Here is a 25,757-nt window from a genome sequence, read left to right on the forward strand (position 1 = left end):
TACCCAAAGGAGTTTCAGTTGACCTGTCAACTGAAACTGGTCAAGTTACAACTGGAATCGCACAGCCTTTGTCATGGTTAGTAGGTTGTTAAGGGAGCCCTGAGTGCTCCTCTCCTCATGATAGTAATTAGTACATTAAGAGCTGTTAAAAAAAAAAAAAAAAAAACCAACCCTACATTAAATGACTGCCATAGGTACTTTTCTTCTCAAATCTTATAGGTAAATCATGCAGTCAGCTATGAAGTGATTTGTAATGCTTGGTGAACTCAGTGTCTGACGTAAACTGGTGAGACAGCGGACAGTTTAGCATCAGTTTTGACCCCAGTAACGTCCTGAGTTCCTGGAGTGGTAGAAACTCTGTACTGTTCTCGAGAAGGGAGAGGGTTGACTCGGGAAAAATGGAGTACTGCGGATAGCCAGGCCTCTGTGTCCCGGCCCCTGTGGCTCTAATCCACACTAGTACAGCCCGACACACAGAATCATATGCTTGCATCAGAGCCTTTAGCAGAATTCCGAAAAATGATTTAAAGAGGGAGCGTTCTGAAAAGTGACTCCTTGACATCACCAGAGTTTATACGATACCATGTTGATTGCTATCTTGGTCTAGTCTTACAAAACAAAAAACAGAACCAAGAACTACAGTGAAATTGTTTCTAAACTTTTCTCCTGTCTTGGATTCACCAACTCAAAGCTTGGTCATTATGTATCAAGAAGCTGAAATAAATTTCCTGTTTTTCTTCCCTATTTTGGAGGCGGGGGGAGTTGGTAGTGGTATAGAGAGAGGTAAAGAGCTCCTCTTTCCTCGCTCTTTCCATGTACTCATGATCCATTCCCAAACCAGCATCTCTCCTGCCCTCTATGTCAGTAGTCAAACCAGAAGGAACCCTCAACTCCAGTTTCCTCCTCATGACCAAACCCATTCATGTAGTTCTTGGTTCTTCAGTTCTGCCTCCTGAATATCTCTAGAATCCATCCATTTATCAGAACACCCACTCCCTTCCCACTTCCAGACCACCATTGTCTTTCACCTGGAGTTCTACAGTATTAAAAAATGATTGCTCCCCTCTGATGCTTTTCTATATATCAGCCACAAAAATGTTTCTAAATAATAAAGCTGATATGGTGATCCATTGTTTAAAATTAGTGGCTTTTTATTGCCTTTATAATAAAATTTCAACTGGTGTGAAATTTGTAAGACCCTCCAGTTCCAGGTTCTTCTGTCACCTCTTCTCCCATCTACCATTCCCCACACATACCACACTCCTCTTCATTTTAATTCTTCTTAACTATATGTCAGTTCCTGAATTTTCTCACTCCAAGCCTCCTAATATTCTCGCTCTGCTTAGAACATTTTCTTCCCCATTTTCTACTGATAGTTTATCCTTCAGATCTCAGCTTAAATGCCACTTCCTAAATTTAGGATACTGTCGTTGACTAGGTAATCCTCCATGTCAGTTAGGATAGGCTAAGTTATGCTGCAGTAACGAGCAACTCCCAAATCTCAGTGGTTTAACAAGTTAATTTCTTGCTCATCCTACATGTCCGTCGTAGCCCAGAGGAGGAGCTCTGCTCCTTATAGCTTCTCAGACTCACCCTAACACATAACAGAAGCTCCCTCTCACATGTGAGATCGTGACAGCCAAGGCAGGATGAGGGGAATATGGTGAATCATGCAGTAGCTCTAAAGCTCCTTTTAGAAAATGGTATATATTCAGTCATAGTTCATTAGCTGAAGCAAGCCCCATAGTCACCCCTGTCTTGAGAGGGGGTGGGGAATGATAATCCTACCACATGCGAGAGAGAGAGAGAGAACCAGCACATGCGTGGGTATCCCTAGGGACTACCACAGCTCTGTTGTGTACACTACCAACACATTTCAAGTTTCCTCCAGTGCAGTAATGTCATGCTTTATTATGGTTTCCTATGACCTGCTTCCCCCACTCCAAGCTTTATGGAAGTATGATCATATCTGCCTCATTCATTACTCTCTCCATTGCCCTCATTGATGCTTGATATACAATAGGAATTTGAAAATGTTCGTCAAATGAACTCATAGAGTAACACTCTAAGATTTGGTACTTAGCCTGTTACTCTTTTACCTCTGCTATTTCTCCTCAATGTCTCATCCTCTTACCTGGTTTCAATAGTTACTGCCCTGAGGGTGAGCTCCATACCCTGACTTCAGTCATATGTCTCCAACTACTCACTCAATATTTCTGCTTGATGGTAAAATGCATATTTATGGGACGCCTGCGTGGCTTCATCGGCTAAGTATCTGCCTTGGGCTTAGGTCATTCATGATCTCAGGGTCCTGGGATCAAGCCCTGCTGGTGGGCCCTCTGTTCAGTGGGGAGTCTGCCTCTCCCTCTCCCTCTTCCCCTCCTGCTACTTGTGCACTCTCTCTCTAGCTCTCAAATAAATAAAATCTTTAAAAAACAAAATAAAATGCATATGTATTCTTACAGTCAATATTTATTGATTACTTTCTGGTAAGGTATTCTATTAAGTGATAGGAGGATACAGAGATAATTAAGATAGTACTTGCCTTCAGACTGCTTATATTCTAGTATAATACAAGGAAGAATGTAATGAATCCTTAATATGTACGCAGTATACAAAATGCTATACCGTAGCAGAACAGAGACAGTGGTTTATGGCCAGATGGAATCAGAACTTGTGTTGTTTCAACCACTGAATTCACTGGGCAAGTATAAATACTGTTCTGTGCTGGGTCCCTGAGATGACATGAATCAAGTTTTTATCCACCTCACAATCCAGTGGGGGAGACAGGTAGCCGAAGATGAAAGGGTAAGTGGGATTTTAACGTAGTATGGGGTAGTGACTGAGGGTAAAGGTGATGGTGCAAAGGAAAGCACCAGAAGCTTTCTTGCATTCCAGCATCTCGGGAACATGTATTAACACCAGTGCGGTGTCAGACATTGAATACGTAGCACTGAGGAAGACAATGCCTGCCTTACAGAGCCGATAGGGTGTTGGGAGGAACTTACTATCTGGATTGCCAACATGAGTTGATTCGTTTTTCCATGTTTTTATTTTGCATCTTTGAGGGTGACTTTTGAGCATAAAAAAGACCACACATAGCTAATTTAAGGCTTAGAAAATGAAAAGTCAACATATTAAGATTTTGTAACGAGACCTAGTTTTTTAACACAGAAGTAAACAAACTTCTATAAAGTCCAATTACATCTCTTTCTCTTTTTCTGAAGATTTTATTTATTTGAGAGAGAGCGAGAGAGGAGATACTAGCAGGGGGAGTGAGAGAGGGAGGAGCCCCAGGACTCTGGGATCCTGACCTGAGCCGAAGGCAGACACTTAACAGGGCCACCTGGGCACCCCAACATCTCTCATTCTATTTGTAGGTCTAGTGAAATTTAGAAGTTCCTTAAAGGGGGACTTTTACAACTTAATTAAATTTCTTTAAATATGTTAAACTATATTTACACATTTAAAATGTTTAATTTTCTCTGTGAAGTACTTCAGTTGTCTAACAAAAAATTGAGTTTCAAAGTAATATTTGTTTAGTAATAAATTAAAATACAACCAATAATATAAATATGGTGAATCTTAGATTATCTCTACTGTTTGTAAGGCTATTTATCTTTTACCTTCCAACATAAAAGTTTATCAAAATGAATTATTCCATGGCCCATTTTAAGTTGAACTAGTAAGGCTAATGTATTAATCTTGATGCGGTACATTTCCTTAATTGTTACAAATACTTTCAAGACCAAGTATACACAAGTTGTCTTTAAATTTAATATGAGGGGCGCCTGGGTGGCTCAGTGGGTTAAGCCTCTGCCTTCTGCTCAGGTCATGATCTCAGGGTCCTGGGATCGAGTCCCCCGCATCAGGCTCTGCTCAGTGGGGAACCTGCTTCCCCCCTCTCTGCCTGCCTCTCTGCCTACTTGTGATCTCTGTCTGTCAAATAAGTAAAATCTTAAAAAAAAATAATGTGAAAAATATTAATAGTGAAAACTTGATTTACTTTATTTCTGTGCCTAGTGCTTAATTATCTATGGTTCAAATATAACCGCAGCTGGGTGTGGTACATAAGCAATGAATCTTGGAAGACTGAAAAAATAAAATAAAAATTAAAAAAAAAGAAAAGATAACCACTAAGGAATATTATGCCACCCCGAGCCAGATGGGTGGAAGGGTGGTTCCCATCTTGGTGCACTGAGATTATTTATCAACCAGAGGGACTGGGCTGGAATGCGGAAATTAATTCTTACCATTGATATCCATGGGGTGCTCTGAAACTATAACTGGGCCACAATTCTTTTTTTTTTTTTTCTTTTTAAGATTTTATTTATTTGACAGAGATCACAAATAGGCAGAGAGGCAGGCAGAGACAGGGGGAAGCAGGCTCCCCGCCGAGCAGGGAGCCCGATGCGGGGCTCCATCCCAGGACGCCGGGATCATGACCTGAGCCAAAGGCAGAGGCTTTAACCCACTGAGCCACCGAGGCGCCCCAGGGCCACAATTCTTACCGATAATAAAACAACATACAGTTTTATTCTACCCATCCCTTGTGGCTCCATCTAGCTCTTGAGTCACAACACTGAAGTCACACTCCAGACATCAGAGAGATCACTGTGATACACTTGATGGGATTTGTCCATTGGTTAATGACCACCTGCCCCTCCCCCGCCCAGGTGTGTGTGACACATCCAGCTCACAGGGCTGAAAACAGCATCACCCTTCTTCTGGCTCAGCCAAGGTCCAGTTGTATCCTCTTGACCAAGTCATTTAACTGCTTTGGTCCTCAATTTCCTCACTTTTAGGTTGTAAGAACTCTTAGCTCTCAAATTCTATTAGCTGCTAAATTCTAGTATCGTAGAGTCTGAAATACTGGTATTACACTGGGCTTTGTTTAGGCATTGCTCAAGAATTAACTAAATTTTATCTTCTTGGAACTTTCATAATCATGGAGAGCCGTGAGATAATAAATGGTTTTTACTTTCTTCCAGATCTTTGATGATGCGTATAAATCCCAGCTTAGTTGTGTGGTTGTGGACGACATTGAGAGGCTGCTCGGTGAGTCTTAACTTTCACCATTGTACTTAACTTTCACCATTGTACTATCTTGGCTTCATTACACTAATGTCTCAGCAATTGCAAGAGAAAAATAACAGGTATTTATAAAGTAGAGAGCAACAGAAACACTTTTCTTTGTCTTATAAGGAATTGTGTTATCGGTTCTATCTGGAGTCAGGGACGGAATTCATGTTAAATATGTGTGACTCTAACTCCATCATCAACTGCTCTAACATCAGGACCCACACCTCGTATTATTTTCTTTTTTCCACAGAGCTCTCTGCCATGTAATAAATGATTAATAATTTCCACTGATGGATGTATTTGCTATTTAGTACCTCTGAGCTGCCTGTACCCCAGAGTTTCTGCTTAAGAACTTTGACAGAACTAAGGGAAGAAGGGCTTATGAATGGAATGAAATAACACTTGGGAGAAGTGGCAAGTTCCCTGGGACCTCAGTCTCTGTTTTATAAGAACAAGCCCCTGTTACGATGCATTCATTCCAGATTTATCTAATTTTTGCAGTGAAATCAAGTGTACCTGTTTTATAAGAACAGAAACTAGATTCCCTTCCTTACTTATCCCTTAGATGAACTGCGCAGACAAACATGATAACAGTGTTGAAGACATTCTGAAAGTTACAAGTGCTCTACAGTGATTTAAAAAAATTTTTTTTTAAATATCGATTAACCATCTCTTGTCCTGAAATGCACTGCTACCCGATACAAAGATGAATAATAAGACTGTCCCTGCATGCAGCTCACGAGGTATCATCTCCCAGTAAATGCCATTTCATTGCAAAAATTAGATAAATCTGGGATAAACGCATTTATAATAGTGACTCAGGATGCTGTATTGAAATTGAACACACATGGTGACTTCATCAACTTCTGAAAATACTACCCAACACCTGAGTGATCTGTTCTTAAGCTGTCCAAAGTGGTGTAGGAATGATTTCAAGTTAACTGTTCTTACCACATTTTCCTCACGATTTTCAGACTTGCTTTAGGTCCTCTGTTATTTATTCTCTTGTTTCTTAAGGCAATGTTTGTTACAGGGCAAAGATGTCCCTATGTATAATAAGGTGAATCTGAGGTCTTAGAAGCTATGTGATAGTTTCATCTAGTGACCTGGGGTTTTTGGTATGCTATTTTTGATACATTTCAACCCAGTTTATAGGATTATTTCTTTAAAAGCTTTTAAGCACAAACTCATAGCTCTGTGTAAATTCCTTGATCTAAACACAATTGAGATGTGTGGTCATAGCAACACTACTGTGTCAGGAATGTGTGCCCTCTGAGTATATTTTCACTTGTATGAATCGTTACTGTCTGTACTTGTTTGTTTATCGATTCCACAAGTAAGCTGAGCCCTTTCTGCTGTGCTGGAATTATTAGGGTCTTGGAAAAAATAAGTGACATGCTGCTGTTGTAGCCGCCATCGGTGAAAATTACTGCTAAGTAGAATGTGCTGTGTGTTCTGGATGTTCAAAAAAGGGAAAGATGATTTTGGACTTCAGAGGGCTGGTGCCTGAAGGTAGTTCTAGGCACAGGCCAGGGTGCGTATATATGCAGTATGCAGAGAAAGTTGACGAGGGGCCGTTTATGCGGAGTCTTGAAGGTTTAGTAGAAGTTTGACAGAAAGTTTTAGAACGTTCTCTGTTCTGGACCATCTGAGGACCAGTCTTAGTGACTCTACCACCATACCGGTTATACTGAAGTACCGTACTTTCATTATTAATTACCATTTCCCCCTTACTCGTTTTCTAATATGTTTTGTTGCTTGTGAGCTTACTGTATTACCAGGCTCTGCAGTAATTTCTTGGAAATGGTTAGCAAGTACACCTGGGTTGTTTTCTTCCTTTAAAAAGACAAAAAACAAACAAAAAAACAAACAAAAAAACTATCTCTGAGTATTAGACAACAATGTCTACCTGAATTCAAAATGGATATTTCGAAGCTTTTTCAAAAAATTTACAGATGAGAGTTCTTATTATAATGTTTTAAGCATTCCAGTTATTGGAGATACTATTTTTTATTATTAGTTGCCTAAGTAAGGACGATGTTTCCTCTTGATGCAGGTAATTTGAATGTTTGGAATATGTGCATGTGTGTATTGAATCCCTAAAACATAATAATGTTTCTCTTCCAGATTATGTTCCGATTGGCCCTCGATTTTCTAATCTGGTATTACAGGCTCTTCTCGTGCTACTCAAAAAGGCACCTCCTCAGGTAAAAATAACATAAGAAACATTTTCACAGAATTTTACCAGTAGATTGCATATAATGGGGCAAACAAGCTGCTAAGTAAGCAAGCGGCCATAAACCTAAAATTCTGTTGCTGAGGGCCTTGGGGTAAGTCATCTGGCCTGGACTTCTGTTTTAAGGTAAATGATTTTCTTAACAGAGAAGTTTCCTTCCTGAAGATCTCAAAATCCTAGTTTTGATTAGTTCCGTTTTTGTTGTTCTCTAAATTCCCCAGGGTTTTATACATCCCTGGCCACCTCCATCTCCCATGAGAGATCAGGATATTCACGTAGAACGGATTGAATATACATTCCCATTTGTTTCATTTGTCATTTGATAGCTTTTCCCAAGAAATTGTATTTGGGGGTAATTACTTCCTGTAGGCAGATTTTTCTTTTTTCTTTTTTTTTTTAAAAAGTATTTACAGTTAAGCTTGAATTATGTCTCTTGGGTCTTGTGGCACTTTTGAGGAAGGAGTTCATAGCCAGGATCTCCATTCATGTAGTTGCATTTTTATTGATGTGGCTACTGGAGACTGGTGATTTTGATAACTTAACACATTTAAAAATCATCTATGAGGGTTGGTTAAATATGTTAATTATGTAGAGGCTGCCGGAGCATGTTTGGCTATGATACAAGGCACAAATTCTCTTGACTGATTTTGTATGCTGTAACCTTTGAGAAATGCCAAAGACAGATACAAAGGGGTTAAGTACCATCTTGAAAAACATCTTAATGTTTGTATGGGAATCTTGTATTGGAAGTTAGAGATTTTAAGTAGACTGTATGGAATATATTTCATGTTAAGTTGGTGAATGTGCTTTTTAACAGTTAAAATTGTGTATGTGTGTGCGCGCGTGCGTGCACGTGTGTGCTAGAACTAAAAGTGATGGAACTTTGAAAATTTACTGTATTATATGCATTGTAAGGATTTTGTAATTATTTGTCCATAAACTATCATTCCCAGTAATTGGAGTTTTAGCTCATTCTAAGGCTGAATTTAGAGAAGTGAGTTTATTTTTCCTTTCTATGATTCCTTCAATAAATATGTAAATAGATAAATCTAAAGTTGCTAAAAAAGGGACAGCCAGTTGGCTTAGTCAGTTAAGCATTGGATTCTTGATTTTTGACTTAGGTCATAATCTCAGGGATCTCAGGATCTCTGGGATCGAGCCCTGTGCTGGACTTCCCACTCAGGGGGGAATCTGCTTGTCTTCCTCTCCCTCTGCTCACACACACACACTCTCTCTCTGTGTGTCTCTCCTTCTCTCTCAAATAAATAAATAATTTTTTTTTTTTAAGATTTTATTTATTTACTTGACAGAGAGTGCTCGCTTCGGCAGCACATATATTTACTTGACAGAGAAAGAGACAGTGAGAAAGGGAATACAAACAGGGATAGTGGGGGGGGAAGCAGGCTTCCTGCTGAGCAGGGAGCCCGATGCAGGGCTTGATCCCAGGACCCTGGGATCATAACCTGAGCTGAAGGCAGACGCTTAATGACTGAGCCACCCAGGTGCCCCAATAACTAAAATCTTTAAAAATAAATAAATAATTTGGGCACCTGGGTGGCTCATTTAGTTAAGTGTCTGCCTTAGGTTCGGATCATGATCCCAGGGTCCTGGGATCGAGCCCCACATCGGGGCTTCTTGCTCAGCAGGGAGCCTGCTTCTCCCTCTCCTCTGCCTACCCTCCTCCTGCTTGTGCTTGTGCTCTCTCTCTGCCATGTAAATAAATAAATAAAATCTTGTCAATAAATAAATGATTAGATAAAGTTGCTGGAAAAAGTAAATAACCCCAATATCCATATGTATCACATACAAAAAGAATCCTTTCTTAGGAAGTAGCACTTTAAAAATAATTAGGTTGGGGGACTTTCTCCAGGTATTTAAATTTATATCTTGTTCAGGGATACCTGGGTGGCTTAGTTGGTTAAGCAGGTCATGATCCCAGGGTCCTGGGATCAAGTCCCACGTTGGGCTTCTTGCTCAGCAGGGAGCCTGCTTCTCCCTCTACTGCTCCCCCCTGCTCATGCTCTCTCTCTGTCAAATAAATAAATTAAATCTTTAAAAAAATTATATCTCACTAAGTCTTTAGCTTAAAAAGAATTTATGCTAAAAATTATTTGGGAGAAAGAAGAATCATTTTTCAACGATATTTTTTAAACTGCTTGTCCTTTACATTGTTAAATACATTCATTTAAACAGAGAGGTGTACCTTGGTTGAAAATTATTTGTAATCCAAAATAGATACTGATAGAAATAAATAGAGCATATTTTAAAAAGACTTGCAGCATTTTGATTAAAGATTTAGGAATAACTTTCCGTTTTATAAAAATGTAAAATTCTTGAGGAAAGGAACATTACCTAATTTTTTAAATCTCACAGTGTCTGGCACAAGTTTATACACATGTACTTCATGAATAACTTATTCAATAAAAAATATAGATAACTTCCTTCCAAAGTCATTTTTTGAGTGTTCACTTATTTTGGTGGGCTTACTTATTTGCATTGTTGTAATTTACATTTGGCAAGGTATGATTAAAGTGAAAACATTCAAAAATTAATAAATTTCAAATGGCCAATGAGCACATGAAAAGATGCTAAACATCATTAGGCATCAGGGAAATGCAAATCGAAGCCACAGTGAGACACCACTTCATACCCACCAGGATGGCTATAACCCAAAAATCAGATAATAATAAGTGTTGCTGTGCATATGAAGAAATTGGGAACCTTATACACTGCTGGTGGGAATATAAAAATTTTGCAGCCTTTGGGAGATAGTCTAGCAGCTCCTCAAAAGGTTTGAGATAAAGTTATAATATGACCCAACAATTTAGGTATATACCCGAAAAAAATGAAGATATATGTCCACACAGGAGCTTGTAGATACATTCAAAGCAGCATTATTCGTAATAGCCAAAAAGTGGACACTGCCTAGATGTTCACAAATAAACAATGGTATACTCCATACAATGGAGTATCGTTCCACAATAAAAAGAAATAAAGTCCTATCACATGCTACAGCATAGATGAACCATGAAAACCTGCTAAGTGAAAGAAGCCAGGTGCAGAAGACCCACAAAAGACCACAGATTGATTCCATTTGTATGAAATGTCCAGAACTGGCAAATCTGCAGAGACAGAATCTAGTAGATTCATGGTTGCCTAGGACTGGGAGAGGTGGATAGGGAGAATGAGAGGTGACTAGTGGGTGTGGGGTTTCTTTTTGGGGGTGTGCCACATGTTCAGAAATTGATCATGGTGATACTTGCACATTCTGTGAATGTACTAAAAACCATTGAATTGTACACTTTTAAATCAGTGACCTGTGTGTTCTATGATTTGTACCTCAATAAAGCAGATACTTTAAAGAAGAAAGTGATTGCGAAAGCTGCCTAATTGAGGAAAGGAGGGTTGTAGGGAGAGCTAGAAGCCAGGAGTGAGCATCCCAGGTCCATGGCCCAGCTTGGGAGAAGTCTTAGGAACAGGGACTGGATCCTTAAAAAGGGATGTGGAATGAATTTCTGCAAGGACTGAAAAGGAAGGGTATAGGAATATGTAAGAAGTCAAAGATCTGGTTGCCTTAGTGATTAGAAATGGCAGGGATCCCCTTTTAAGGATTACTAGCCTGTCATGGATCAGAATTTGGTGACTCTGACCTGGCCTGCAGGACAATGTCTGGTGGAAAGTCCATCAGCGGCCAGAGAAGTTCACGTTTCAAATATCTCGAGTTGGCCTACATTTGACGAAATAAAAATACGCTTTTCCTGTACCACCTTGCTTTTTAAATTAGTATGTATTCTCTCAGGAGAGCAAGGGAGAATTTTCAGTCTGATCCAGTGTGGGGAATGTTGTCTTTCTAAAATGTGGAAGCACTGACTTCACCAAACCATTATCCATGTAGGTTTTTCAGATGTCTTCAATTAAATATTAAAAGCGTATGAACCTGAGTGTTGTAGAGCCACGTAGGGTGGTAGGAAACTATTATTTTTATCACTGCCAAGAAAACCGAGAAGTTGAAGGCCTTTTTCTTCGAAACGAGGAACCGTACATGTATACAATATAGTAATCATATCAGCCTCAGAATCCTTAATATTGCATTCGTTGTAATTCCAGCTTTCACACAGAAAAATTATGTGTGCATGTGTGCACATGCTCAAATAAAAGAATCCCTTCAGGGGCACCATGTTGTTATGTATCCAGATATCCTCCCCTCCCCCACACCCCTCCCTCGTTGTAAATTGGCTTATTAAAACTGGTTCACAAGCCTTCTTTTTTTCCCCTTTGTGATTGCCTTGGTCTTGGATTTTCAGCGTAGGACTAAAAATTCAAGTCAGATTTCAGTTACTAGGATAATTTTCTTTGAATTTTAAATTTTTCTAAGTAAATGCATAGATTTTTAATGAACCCGGCATTCAGTGGGTTTGCTTTAAATTTAGCTGGAGAGTTAATTTCATGATTGATTTATTAGCCCTTTGAAAGTATAAAAAGTGGTATCCGTAGTTCATGAAGACTGAAAAACATCATCACATTTTGTTTAGCATCTTTTTAAAACCAATTAAAAGCTTTTCTAAAATGGATTGAACAGGAGAAAATAAAACATGTTCCCTAGGTCTTTATTTCAATCAAGTTGCCCTGTGTTGTGCAGGAGAAGAGATCGAGGGGGGGTAGAACACTGAAAAGGGCTGTCCCAGCAGGGAGCCACGCCGGAGAAAAGGGCTGCTCTGAGAACTCCCGGCCGCGGCTCAGAAAGCCCCCGGCCGGCTTCATCTACATGCAGAGTCACACAAGGGGTGGGGGTGCTCCCCCGCACCACAGAGGTTTCACATGTGCTTCCCTGCTGATTCCTGTGAAAAGCTAACAATTGGCTCGGAGGGTAAAAGACCACTGCAGTTCACCCTCCCCGGGCTGGATGTACAATTTGTCCAGTGTTAGGAAATGTCCGGCTTAGCAGTGAGAGGCTTGAAGACACCCCTCCTTCCAGTGAGATTCCGAAAGCCGCCTCTTTTACTCAGTGACACTGGGGCCCTTTTCAGGTTTTGCAGATTTATGGAAGTTAAGGGGAATGGGCTTTTCAGCATCAGGAGGATGAAAGCCTTGGTCTCATCGGCAAGGAAGATGCAGTAGGACAGCCGTAAGGCCAGGTGAATCTTCCCGCAACCTGCGGCACCCAAGGCACGTGTTTTTTTTTCTTTCTGGGGAGACAGGATAAAGCACCCGCAAAGGAACTCCTAGGCTGTAAAATGACATGACTTCCCCAGTGTCCCCAAGCACGCATGTAGTTAGTTAAACCCATTAACCTGACTGCTTTAGCGCTCCGTGTCCTCGACATGATGGGGAATCAGATCGGAAGACTGCGTCTGTAGTCTGTCCTACAGTTGTCTGTCGGAATGGATAACCGGTCCTCTCTGAGCTCCATGAGATGGTATATAGAAATCGGTAGCATCCGTGAGGGGACCCAGCTAGTGGCAACTCTCAGCGCAGCCCCCACCAGCTGCCATCCAGCCTTCCCCAGGGCTGACCAGAGCTGGGGGCTTTGTCCGCATAGAGCTTCTTTGCCCCATACCAGCTGGAAAACTCTTTGAAAACTGTACACTCTTACAAGAGAAGATCACTCTGAATTCATAGCAGTGTCACTGAAGTAGAATTCAGACCTAGTAGTTAGAGTTTTAGGTAAAGTCAGAGGTGTTGGAAAAAAAACAGCTACCTCACTGCCCTGGCCCCTAGGGTTTAGAGCCAGGATTGGCATCAGGTACCAGAAAAACACTGAAGTGAGCTGCTGGTGGGAACTCGGGCAGGTGGCTCTGTCTGTCCCATAGACATAGACTGTGTTTTAACCTCACCAGTCTCTCGACAAGACTGCTCTTCACGTATTCCTGACAGGACATCCAAGTCCAATCTTCAGAGATGTTATTAGGAAGTCTTGGTGCTATTAAGCAACTCTTCAGCCTTTGGGTTGCTTCAGTGAAATAAGCAGATGATGGAAGAGACTCCAGATCGTGCAGGCCTAAACATGAGTATCTCCCCATCTATCTGTTCAAAATTAACTCTGGCTAATGACTACAATATGACTCAATAAGATGTAGAACCGCTTTAGGAAAGAGGTGTAGTCATTTTGCCAGACATATTAATCGTAATCATTGATGTGATGACTTGTGCATTGGACTGCTTTGTTGAAGAAAAGTTGTACGATGGTTGACAGTTCAGTGGTCCAGTTTTTCCATTTATTAAGTTAGTGACATTAGATGGCTACTATATTTTATAAAATTCTCTATACTTTGCTTAGTATAGTAGGTTGTCTCAAAGTTCTATGTAAATTGAATATATATTATATATATATAGAGAGAGAGAGAGAGAGAGAATGATTTCAGTTACATAAAAACTAGTGAAAGAAATGTGATGCGTTCATTTATACAACAATGCTACAGATACCTGCTGAATAAACCATGTTTTCAGGGGCACCTGGCTGGTTCGGTCAGTAGAGCGCGTGAGTCTTGATCTCAGGGTCACAAGCCCCACGTTGCGTGTGGAACCTACTTAAAAAATAAAGTAAACAGGGGTGCCTGGGTGGCTCAGTGGGTTAAGCCTCTGCCTTAACCCGATGGCTCAGGGTCCTGGGATCGAGCCCTGCATCGGGCTCTCTGCTCAGCGGGGAGCCTGCTTCCCCCTCTTCCTCTGCCTGCCTCTCTGCCTACTTGTGATCTCTCTCTCTGTCAAAAAAATAATCTTCTTAAAAAAAAATAAAAATAATAAAAAATAAAGTAAATAAATCAAAAGAGACACACATTAAAAAAACATGTTTTCAAAATAGGGTTTTTGTTGGGTGTGGGAGAGCACACCTATAATAGGTATTAATGGATATAAAAAACTGTAAGACATGTAGGCACCATTTTCAGCTAACTCAGAATTACATATGTGAAGTTTAATCATTGGGAAACTGCTAATGGAGCTGAGGCACAATATTCTCTCCCTGCCAGAGTGTCTTCACCGAGCCCTGCTGCGATAAATATCTTACTGTGACATGACCTCAGGGTTAGAGAAGTATTGATTTTAGTAACATAGAATTCTGCAGTGGCGTGGGTCTTGTGCGGAGCCCCGTCTGCAGACCTTGCTCTTTGTATCGGAGCCAGAAAACCTGAGTTTGAGTCTTAGCTCAGTCAACTTTGAACCAGTCCCTTAAAATCTTTGTCAGTTTCCTCATCTGTAAAATGGAGGTAATTCTCCCTCCGTACCTACCCCACTGAGGGCCAATAAAGATCATGTATCAGGAGGTCCTCTGTAACCCTGTGGGCTGCGTAGATGAAGGTACTGATGCTTTCTCGTGCAGAGCATGGAGTTACTAAAAAGTAGGAATCTGCCATTGTCCACAGAGCATGGCGTCTGTAAAGGATTGATTGATAGAGTCTTAACCCAGCATCTTCGAAAAGAGAATGGATGTTCTCTTGACTGGAATATTCCCATTGCTTGGTGCCAAGGGTTGACCATCTCCAATTCTGCTCCTGTTCTGTGGCTGTTCCAACATTCTTAAAGGGTCTGGTATTTCATTAAGACCGTTGTTTGGAACTAGATTTTCCAGTTTGTTTGTTTGTTTGTTTAAAGAAAGGAGGTGCCTTTGAATGGTCCACAGTATCTTTTTAGCCTGTAAGATAGGAAAACTAAAGAATGCAACTGCTGAATAGAGCAGATTGGCAGAAAGTGAGCAGGAGATGCAACCTGGAATGCCCAGGCACAGACTCCTTCATTCACAGTACTGGGAAAACATAAGTACGCCCTGCTTCCCTCTCTCCCATGTGCTGGAATTTAGAAGCTTCCTAAGTACTCTGGTCTGAGGATTAGAGATCCCTGTGATAAACGAAGAATGAAATAGAGACCGGAAGTTCAGGGCTGAGCAGGGTAAGGAGCCAAGGGAGGAACAGGGCTTCTGGCCATTGTCAGATCTCTGAGGACACTGCCTGTTACATTTATCCTCAGCCTCCAAGGACTGGCCCACCTACTTGCTTTTCCCCTACAGCCACCTGTTGCTTGTGACTAAAGCTCCCCTGTTCTCCTAACTTAGGGTGGACCAGGTTAGTGTCTCACAGCTTCCCTCCTGACTTTTTGTCCCTGAAACAAGAGCACAGATCTTTGGAGATTTCCTAGGACTCTATACTGTGTGGCATAACAACTGTTGGGTAAGAGGAGCCAGTAAGGGGCACCTGGGTGGCTCAGCGGGTTAAAGCCTCTGCCTTTGGCTCAGGTCATGATCCCAGGGTCCTAGGATCGAGCCCCGCATCGGGCTCTCTGCCCAGCAAGGAGCCTGCTTCTTCCTCTCTCTGCCTGCCTCTCTGCCTACTTGTGATCTCTCTCTGTCAAATAAATAAAGTCTTAAAAAAAAAAAAAAAGTTGTTTAAAAAATAAAAAAGAAGAAGAGCCAGTAAGAGGAATCTTACAGAAGGTCCAGAACAGTCCGTCAAGATTCCTGATAGCTATTGGGAAGTAGATGGAATGAAGTCTTGATCTTATTAAGTCACTATGTGGTCTGAAGCCACATGTTAATCTTGAGACCTTCCGTACCCCTCACACTGGGGAATGGAAAGAGGGCTTCCAAAAGCAGGTGCCAGACAATCTGCGCGGCCCTGCCCTCACCTTCCTTTTTTTTTTTTTTTTAAAGATTTTATTTTTTGTTTGACAGAAAGAGATCACAAGTAGGCAGAGAGGCAGGCAGAGAGAGGGGAAGGGAAGCAGGCTCCCTGCTGAGCAGAGAGCCCGATGCGGGACTCGATCCCAGAACCCTGGAATCATGACCTGAGCCAAAGGCAGAGGCTGTAACCCACTGAGCTACCCAGGCGCCCCCCCCCTTTTTTAAATTAAACCATTTAGGCTACGTGGATGATAGTGCTTACTACAAATGGGTGTTTTAAAAATGGTGGGTCTTAACTACACATAGAACTGGCATTGGCAATGTAAATAATGCACGAGAGTTAGAATCCAAAGACTGGAATTTGAATCCAGTCACATCTGAGCCTCAATTTTCTACTTTTCTAGAATAGAAACAATAGTATGACTGAGGTTAAGAATGTGAGAGTTTAATAAGTGTTTATTGCAGTTCTCTGTAACCTGCAAAGCACAACTCGGCCATTACTTTATTATTCACTTCCATGAAAACTTTGACTCTGTCTTTCCCCACACAAAAATATATAAAACCAACAAAGCAACCAACCCTTATTAAAGGAGCTCGGCGCCAGGTGGCTGCTGCCGAAGAAACCAGCCCTAGAAACTGGGAAGAAAGTGCATAGCACCTTTCTCTGCCAGTCATCCTGTTCCTTGCAGCTCCTGCCTGCCTTAGCCAGCCTCGGAGCAAGTGGAAGATGGGAGCCAGTTTCCAGAATAAGAGGGACAATAACGGGAAGGAAGGACGGGGAGAAATAACCAGGTGACCACAGTCAGATAGAAAATTCTGGCCACCCAGCTCGTGATCCATTGTCTCTATAAACTGGGCCTGTGTCAGAAACTGCCGGAATAACTCTCAAGTCACCTTTCACTTAATCCTGAGTTACCCTCCGAGTGTGATTTCAAAGAAAAAAGGACCGAGGGTGAGGGGGTGTAATGCCGAAATTGTTCCTCATGGTCGTCTTTATGTCAGTGGCCCTCCAGGTTTTTGAATGCATACCCCTACCAGTAAAGAAAGCATATGAGCTTATCCTCTTAACCTTTTTTTTTCCCTCCCAACCTTTTAATACTACATCTCTTATTCTATCAGATGATGTTCATTTTAGAACATACACAAAAAAGGAAATTTTTTGAAGAATGTGGTCAAAAATAAAAACCAAAGGAAGTTCTATTATTTCCCCATCTTAAAGGCACCTGCTGTACCCTAGATGGTAGGATTATAGGTAATTTTTTTTCTGCTTTATTGCTTCTTACAGTTTATAAATTTTCAACAGTAAGCATTTGTTACGTTATAATCAGGAAAAAAGAAAAACTTAATGTGTATACGATTGTTTTCATTTTTTACCAGCAGCATGTAACTGTCAAAATTCTTTAATTCCAATCCTTCCAGCTGATTTGCTCTTCACCTAACAGGGTTAAATGAATGCACCTTTGTCTCTCAGCTTGTCTATGTATAATTTCTTTTTTGAACCTTGTTTTTTCTTGTAAGGCTGATTTAATTTAAGGTCTGGTCTGTAAGACGCCCTGCAGTCCTGAGAGGAAAACTGTGAAAATGTCTCATGCCTCTCACAGTTGTCCGTGGAGACCCACCTTGGCATTCAGCTCAGTGTTGTGCCTCCAGTGGGCTCTTATGAAGCTGGAATGCCAGTGTGACCAAGGTTGACGAAGATAGATGGTGACAATTGTATTAAGTTCCATGGAAGGCCAATGGGAAGGTTTCTGACCCCCATCCAGAAATATTTCTTTCGACATACAAGCTTGAAATCTGACTTTACAGAATATATGCTTTCCCTAGGATGTGCACTTAATAAGCATCTCTTCCACACTGTAAAATAAAGGGTGAATGAGACTCTTATACCTGCCCTCAAAGAGCTTATGATCTAGACCCACCTAGTCATTTGTGCAATTGGCGAGCGAAGTAGAGTAACAGTTGAGATTTAGCATCCAGCCCACCCTTGGCTCACCAAGCCATCCACCCCAGTGGTGCGGGGCTGTATCTGCTTGGAGTGGGGTCGCTGCATTTGGTTGATCAGAATAAAGGGCACTCAATTAAATCTGAATTCCAGAAAGATACCAGATAATTTTTGGTCTATCGCATGCCGTGTTTGGGGCTTTATCTGGCAGCCTCAGCCCTGAGAGTGACTTCTAGATGGTGCTGGGGCTTTGCTGCGTGGGGCAAGGAGAGCTGCAAGCTTCTTTCTAGTTCGTCTACCGAGGAAAGGTTTTGTGGGTTTTTTTGGTTTTTTTTTTTAATTAACTGAGTCTAGTGCCCCTGTCACAATCCAGTGATGGAGAGACGTGTGTGAACTTGATGTATCTGATGAAGTTTTATAAGCTGTGTCGGTTCCAGTGGAATACAAAGGAAAGCACAGCCCATCTTACTGAGAAAATCTGCAAATGTTCCACAAAGCGTTCTTGATCTTGGTCTTGAAAGGTGACTAGAACGGGACTTATCAGGGCCGTTGTGCCACGCTAAGGAATTCCAGCTCAGATGCAAAGAGGAGAGACGGTAAAAGATGCATCTACGCCAGAATTAGCACATTTTTATTACTTACACACTACCTGGTACTTGGAAATGTACGGATATGTTTTGTGTACAGTTACTTACCTCAGGCTTCCTACGGCGTATTCGTTTTCCCTGGAGACAAGAATAGGAATTCGTAACAAATCAAAAGCTTTATTTTTTTCAAATGATGAAAGCATAACCTCTTTAAAATATGTATTGTTACACTTTAGCCTTTTTTAAGAGGAAAGATTGCTACATACATTTGTGGTGTTTGCACTGTGTTAAAGAATAAGGATCATCATTATAAATCATAATCACACGGGTCAGAAATATCACGGGGGACAGCAGGAACTGTTGGGATGTGTACAGCTCCATCCAGGCGGTCATGAAATATGTCCAGGGTGCCCCGTTTTGTTTTGTTCTAGTTCTTTGGTACCTTTTCTTGTTCTTAGTGGTTTTACCATTAGCTGTGACTTGCAAAATCCCATTGAATTGTGTTAGCCTGCCTACCTCTGACGGTTCCGCTTTTCTAATTTGCTGCCTCTGGTCAACTGTGAACTAAAAAAGGTTGGGACTCATGAGTTGTTTGTAAAGTAGGAATAACCAGGCCACAAGAGTTGGAGGAGTTTTCCCGTGAGCAGGGCCACATTACGACTTACATGGGCCCTTTCCTCCATTAAAAACATTCAGAATTTTTATTTTCCAGCTGTTGGTATTTCAGACATCTTCTTGAGGTGCCTGAATGGCTCAGTCAGTAGAGCACGTGACTCTTGACCTTAGGGTTGTAAGTTTGAGCCTCATGTTGAGGTGTAGAGTTTACTTAAAATCTTTAGGGGTGGCTCAGTTGAGCATACGACTTAATTTCAGCTCAGGTAGTGATCTCAGGGTCATGAGATCGAGCCCCAAGTCAGGCTCTGTGCTGGGTGTAGAACCTGCTTAAGATTCTACCTCTCCCTCTGGTTCTCCCCCACCTAAAAAAATAAATAAAAATGAAATAAAATAAAATCTTTAAAAATAACAATAACAACAAGACATTTTCTTTGACCTGAAAGTTCTTTGTTTTCTTCTGATTTTAAAAGAAAATAGAGGGGTACCTTGTTGGCTCAGTCGGTTAAGCATCCAATTCTTAATCATGGCTCAGGTCTTGATCTCATGGTTGTGAGTTCAAGTCCAACACTGGGCTCCACACTGGGAATGGAGCCTACTTTAAAAAAAAAAAATTAATATTTTTGTGGGCCCTTCCAAGTTTTATGGGCCCTGGCCACTGTGCCTGCTGTGCCTAATGGATAAGATGACAGTAGCAGTGAGTAAAATCACTTGAATCTCACTTTGTTTTGGTGCTAGAAGTTAGAGGATTTTTGCTTATTTCTTGGCTCTGTGTTCTGGATAGCTGGAATTATTCAGCCGACTGGCTTCCATTTAAGTGGGGGCATGTTGATCCGTGTTCGAAAAGGTTGGGGCCTGCAGGATTCCATGGACTTGTGTTGGGTTAAGTGAGGGCAGAGTGTGGAGAGAAGGCAAGTTCTGAAATATCTTGGACATAAGACATCATTGTGAACCGGTAGAAAACTCTGGAAAGCATTTCAGTAAAGAGGAAGGCTATGGATAAAAGTCACAGAGGTAGAAATTAAATGAGAAGGAAGAAGAAAATTGACCTGATTAGAGCACAGAGGTCATTGTAGGGCACATCAAACTAAATGACGAGAAAGGGAAGGAAACTTCCTGTGTGTGCCAGACTAAGGAGTTTGGATCTGCTAATGAATCAGTGGTCATCTTAGTTCAGTTTCTAATGAGAACTATTCTTTTCGGCACTAAGAATACTGTGGCATAGTCACAGTATTTATTTTCTTAATTTAAACTTTCTCCTAAGAGCTCGGAGATCATAATTCCTAGGTGATGTATCTCCCTGCCTCATAATTAAGAGATCAGCCATTGCTGATAGGAGTTAAAAATTGCACAGATGAGAACAATGGGCAGCAACGCATAATGGAAATGTCTAAGACGCCTGAACTGTAGCTTCAGCTCCCTGCCTAGATGTAGAAGCCGCAGACAGGTCCCTTCACCTCTCATCCCAGATTTCTCATCTACAAAATAACCAGGGGAGACTAGGTCATCTTCAATATGAAGTCATCTTCAAGAGCTACTCAGGTATAAAACGTCATGATTCACTGTCTTTCTCACAAACTGATACTAAAATATTATGTAATATGATGAAGTGATCTGCTCTTGCCTATAGTAATTATTTTAAATGATTTGGGGTGAACTTTCTCATTTCATACTCAGTCTGCATTGTGAATTCCCCTCCTTATTGTCCTCTGCCTCGCTCACAGCACCACGAGGATGGTTACAAAGACCGACAAAGACCGTAGACTAAGAATTTGCTCCAGGGGAGAACCTAATGGAGAGTTTAAGTGTAGTTGTCTGCCTGGCTGTAGCATGATTTATGTGAAACATCCTTCCTTTGGTATTCAACTTAAATATTTAACCACAAAAAAAAAAAAAAAAGAAAGAAAGAAAAAAAAAGAAGTTACCAGACATTTGAGCATGAGAAATCAGAAATGCATGCAGAATATGCACAGAGGCCCCAACCTCTCCTTTTACTGTCCCGACTACTGGTTGTTTTGAATGGTCGTTCCTTTTCTCCCTTGTTTTGGGGAAACCAAGAGTTATAGGAGATACTTAATAACACTTGTTGTTCCACTAGCTTGAATGAATGCCTTCTAATGAATCTCCGCTCTTCCCCATCAGTGAAATCTGTACTATCTGGTCCGTAGCTTAACTATGCATCTGATGAGTTGATTAATTGAAACAAAGAGATGACAGCCTTCCTGGCATCTGCCGACATTGTAAATGAGGTGTACATGCCATTCATTCTAGATTATTTTCTTGAAAACCTGTTACCGCATTCCCCATTGGGAGCTCCAAGGTATAGACTCTGAAATAGTCGTTATTTTCCTGTTGAACACTTGGTATCACGTGCCTTTTCCCAGGGCGGGAACAGGGAATGTAATGAGGAAGGAGTGATCTGCACCCCCAAAGTCTACAGTGAGATTACTGTTTCACGATTCATTCATTCAACGCAAATGTACTCTAACCCCCGACATATCAATAGATCCAAACAGACAAAAATTCTGTCCTCCTGAAGGAAGACCAGCAATAAATACAATACTAAGTGAAGACAGTAAGTGAGTGAAGTATTTCCCATGTTAAAAGGTGATCCATCCTGGGAGGAAGAGAGCAGGATGAAGGGAACGGAAGAGGAGAGGTCTGCAGTTCTACAAGGTGGGGGCTGTGTGAGCCTCACTGAAGGGGTGACGGTCAAGCTATGCCATGACGTCAGGGGGAGAATCACGCGGTCGGTCATATAAGGGAGGAGCTTTCTAGGTGGAGGCAGTGCAGGAGTGACTTCTGTGGCCTGGGATGCTGCGCTAACAGCCACCAGGGCCAAGATGAATAAAACAGGGCTCTGTACACACAGGGAGCCGACAGGCTAGGAACAAGATTCAGACTTGCAGTTAAGGGCAGCCATAAAGCTGTGTAAGAACTGTGGTGGGTAGAATGTTTTGTTTTGTTTTGTTTTGTTTTTCCAACATCTCTGTGTTGAATAATACAAACAAAGTCAACATATGTGAAATTCTTCCCGTTATGTGACTGAGGCTAGGTAAGCAGGGGAGTAAAGCACGACTTCCTGGGAATGCTTCTTCACACCCCTGCCCAGAACTGGCCTCTCCCTCAGAAGCCTCTTGCTGAGGCCACTCACTCTCACCCCCCGCCCCGACTCTGCAGTCAAATGCTCTACCACTGAGCTATACCCCCGCCCCGCCCCGACTCTGAAAGGCGATGGTGGGTCTTTAGTTCAGACCTCCCGTGGGCCTTACTGGAACCCTAGTCAACTGAAGACTGGGGCTCTGCTCTCCCCTGAAAGTGAATCTTGGGAGAAGGCGCTCCCTGTGCATCATTAGGGTTAGGCTGTCAGGACCCTGGGCCGGGAGGAGAGAGATTTGCAGACACCCCACTGCTTGCCCACCCAACCTAACTAACCCTGACCTCACCTCGCGTTAGGGAGTCCTGACCTCCTACACAGGATGCTCTGTCGGGTTCCCTTCAAGACCCTTCATTCAAGCTTGCACCTCCTTTCATTCTCGCCTCCTCTGAATGACTCCCCTTCGCCAGCCTTCTCCGCCCCCTCGCCCCCAACAGCACTGTACTCTGACAGGTGGGTAGGATTTGTATCCCATTTTTATGATCGAAGTGGAGACAGGTACTCAGAAGTGAAATAATCTACCCCAAACCACACCGCTGTGAGGGACAGAGCCAGTCCTTTTGCTCCTGTACCAAGCCACCAATCCATCCGGAGACTTGTCGCTCCTCCTTTGCTGTCTGCCAGCCCTGCGCTTGCCTTAAAAAGGACATCATCGTGTGTGTGAGGTCTCTGGGGACAGGGTAGGGGGGTGCGAGGGAGGTGCAGATCCTTCCTGGGCGTGCTGACTTGGAGAGCTGGCATGTCGCTGTCCACCGGCCCCTAGACTGTCCTGCCCGGAGCTGCCAGGATCCTCTTTCTCTTCCTCACTCTTCTGCCTCCTCAAGAACCTTCTTTAGTTTCCTGTTGCTTTTTATATCAAATCTCCTTCCTTAATTAAGCATTTCGAGTCTTCCTTTCAGTGGCTGCCCACTCCCCTCTCTAAAAAGCCTTCGTTTTCAGCCTTGAACTCTCTGGTTCAGCTGCCTCCACCACCCACATAGGATTTAGTAGCATTAGGAGACCCTTCCCTTCTCCAGGACCTCCTCTGTGTCCGTGAGCCCCCGGTACTGCGGCAGTCTTCCTAGATGCCCCGACTCCAAGGAAACTGTCCCCTTATGCCATTATAAATCTGTGTTTGCTGATGTGTTACTTGGTACTGGTCCCTGAATGTGCATTTGCTCTTCCCAGCTAAATTGTAATCACTTTGAGGGCACAAACCAAATCTCATAATTCCATAAATACCTGAACAGAATAAATTCTTGGTAATGATCTGACTAGTCTTCTACTTACTGGGTTTATAAATTCTTAACACTCTGAAAATCTTCTCTTTCAAAAAAACCCTCAGACTCTTAACAATCAGAAAATAAAGTTTAAGGCCCCGGCACTCAGCAGTTTTGAGTTGCACTTTTAAACTCACTTCTTAATCCATTTCAGGGTTCCCGATTGTTCCCGGTTAATTCTTCTTACTGAGGGTGTATTACACTTGCCCAGAATTGAATGATATGGAAAGAATGGCCTTTCTTTTACTGCATAACTGACTTTACTTTTGTTCACAGGTTAAAATCAGCCCTTCCATTCCACTGCAGTATTATATTGGTGGCATTTTTATTTAAGAAAAAAAAAAAAAAGCTTTCTTCCACATGAACTTTTGTTACAAATCAGTTTATTGGGGCCAATCAATGGGCAGGACCTATGAAAGGGTGTGGATTATCTGGTTAGTCCTTTGTGTGGCAAAAGGCTTAGATACTGCTTAGTACTTTGTTCATTCTTCATCATGTAAAGAAGTGTTTTTTTGAAGGATCAACACCTGACTGAGCCCTGCCTTTTTCATGGAAATGTTTTCACCTGAGTTGCTTCTTATGGCACTGAGAATTAGTTAACTAATACTTATTTAACCTTGGAACAATGTTTATCATAATCCGATTGGCAGATAATCATTTTATTTAGGCTCGTTTCTTTATTATATCAGCAACTAGCAAATCTCAGTAAAGAGTATGCTGGGAACAATTTCTTTTTTTCTCCTTCAAATAAGTTATCATTCTATTATTTTTCTTTCCATCAAGGGGCGTGTTTCCATGCTGTAGACTTAAGACTAGTAGCTACACATTAACGAGTTGGATTTCCCCTCTTGGGTTGAACTGTACTTTTATTTTTTAAAGTCAGCTTTCCTATTACGTGCTGCTGGCAGCTTTTCATCCAGAATGTTCTCCGGTATGATTTACCACATTAACACACTCAGAGTTGTTTTTTCATGATAAAGCTTCCTCATGAGCATTACCACTAATTAATAGACAAAATGACCCAGCACAATTTAATTATTTGGTAATGATTTTCGGTGTTTTCGTAAAGATGAGCTTTACAAGTCAAGGCCTGAACTTGCCTGGGTCGTGACCTCTCTGCAATGTTTGCAGTCTTGTTAAACAAGGAGTAGAGCAAAACATAAATTAGTGTTTCCATTATAAGTTGCTGTATGTTTCCCAGTCTTTCAACACTCCAAAGAGCATAGTCATGGTTAAACGTAAGAGAAAGTTTCACTTGGAAAATGGCAATTCCTGCTTTCTGGAGTGAGTAAGAAGCTTCTTCCTTAAGGCCTTTCTTCTAGGGCCAATGTGTGGCCCTCCTGGAGAGGAGACAAGATGAGGGAGTTTGAGTGTTGAGCTATAGAACACTAAAAACCTCGGGAAAAGGACTAGATGACAGTTGCCTTTCATTGTAATGAGGATGTACTAGCCTGTGTGGTGGCCCTTAGCATCTGGTAGCCTTCAGGGTTGTGTTCTAAGTTTAGAGATGGAATTTAGCGTGGAATGTTAAAGTACTACTCTTCTGTGATAGTAGAAATGTGTATATCTTTGTGTGTTTGTAATTACCCCGACTCCCCAGTTTTTGTTTTTATTATTCTGCCCTCAGACTTATGTATTTCCGCTCCTTCTGGCTTGGAATATCCTTCCCCTTCATCTTTCTAGTCAACCCACTCATTCCTTAAGACCCGCTTCCAGAAGAAGAACAGATGTTTCTCTGCCACATGTTCCCTCCCTCTACCGTGATGACCTGTGCATAATACCCCCCACCTGCCCATAATGCATCCTCATTACCTCTTTTGTAGCTGTCTCTCTCTATATATACAGGGTCTGTTCCAGATTCATCTAGGAGCTTGATAAAGGTCTGTTGATAATGTGTTTGATTTTTAGCTAGTTGAGTTCTTGAATGATAATAATGATTATCCTTCAGTCTGTATACTTCACAGGAATATTGTCCCATGGTCTTTGCAGAGTCATCTGTATGCCAGCCTCTAACTGTGCCAGAAGGTCTTGACTTTGCTTCTCTGATATGCCTTTGTTTTTGTTGGTTCATTTTCCATTATTGGCACAGTAGATGGACAAAAACAGTGGATAAGACTGAGGATGCATGATCTGCCTTATTGATAGTAGTGGTGTAATGTTTACAAAACCCAAACTGAAACTGTTTTGGCATCCGATCGTCAATTTCTTAACATCTTTTCCTGTGTTTATTTTAATTTTCACATAATAATTTATTATGTGATTCATTGATTT

General features: G+C 41.7%; 1 protein-coding gene across 2 annotated transcripts in view; it reads left to right on the top strand.

Annotated features, from left to right (window-relative positions):
• Positions 1 to 25,757, top strand: part of NSF (N-ethylmaleimide sensitive factor, vesicle fusing ATPase) — a 148,783-nt gene that overhangs the window by 112,548 nt on the left and 10,478 nt on the right. For both annotated transcript variants that reach the window (XM_059378751.1, XM_059378750.1), the window contains exons 16-17: positions 4,992 to 5,058; positions 7,210 to 7,289. In XM_059378751.1, the coding sequence (XP_059234734.1) occupies positions 4,992 to 5,058; positions 7,210 to 7,289 (147 nt within the window). The remainder of the gene's footprint in view (positions 1 to 4,991; positions 5,059 to 7,209; positions 7,290 to 25,757) is intronic.

The sequence above is a fragment of the Mustela nigripes genome, chromosome 16, assembly GCF_022355385.1.
Source record: "Mustela nigripes isolate SB6536 chromosome 16, MUSNIG.SB6536, whole genome shotgun sequence".
NCBI lineage: Eukaryota > Metazoa > Chordata > Mammalia > Carnivora > Mustelidae > Mustela > Mustela nigripes.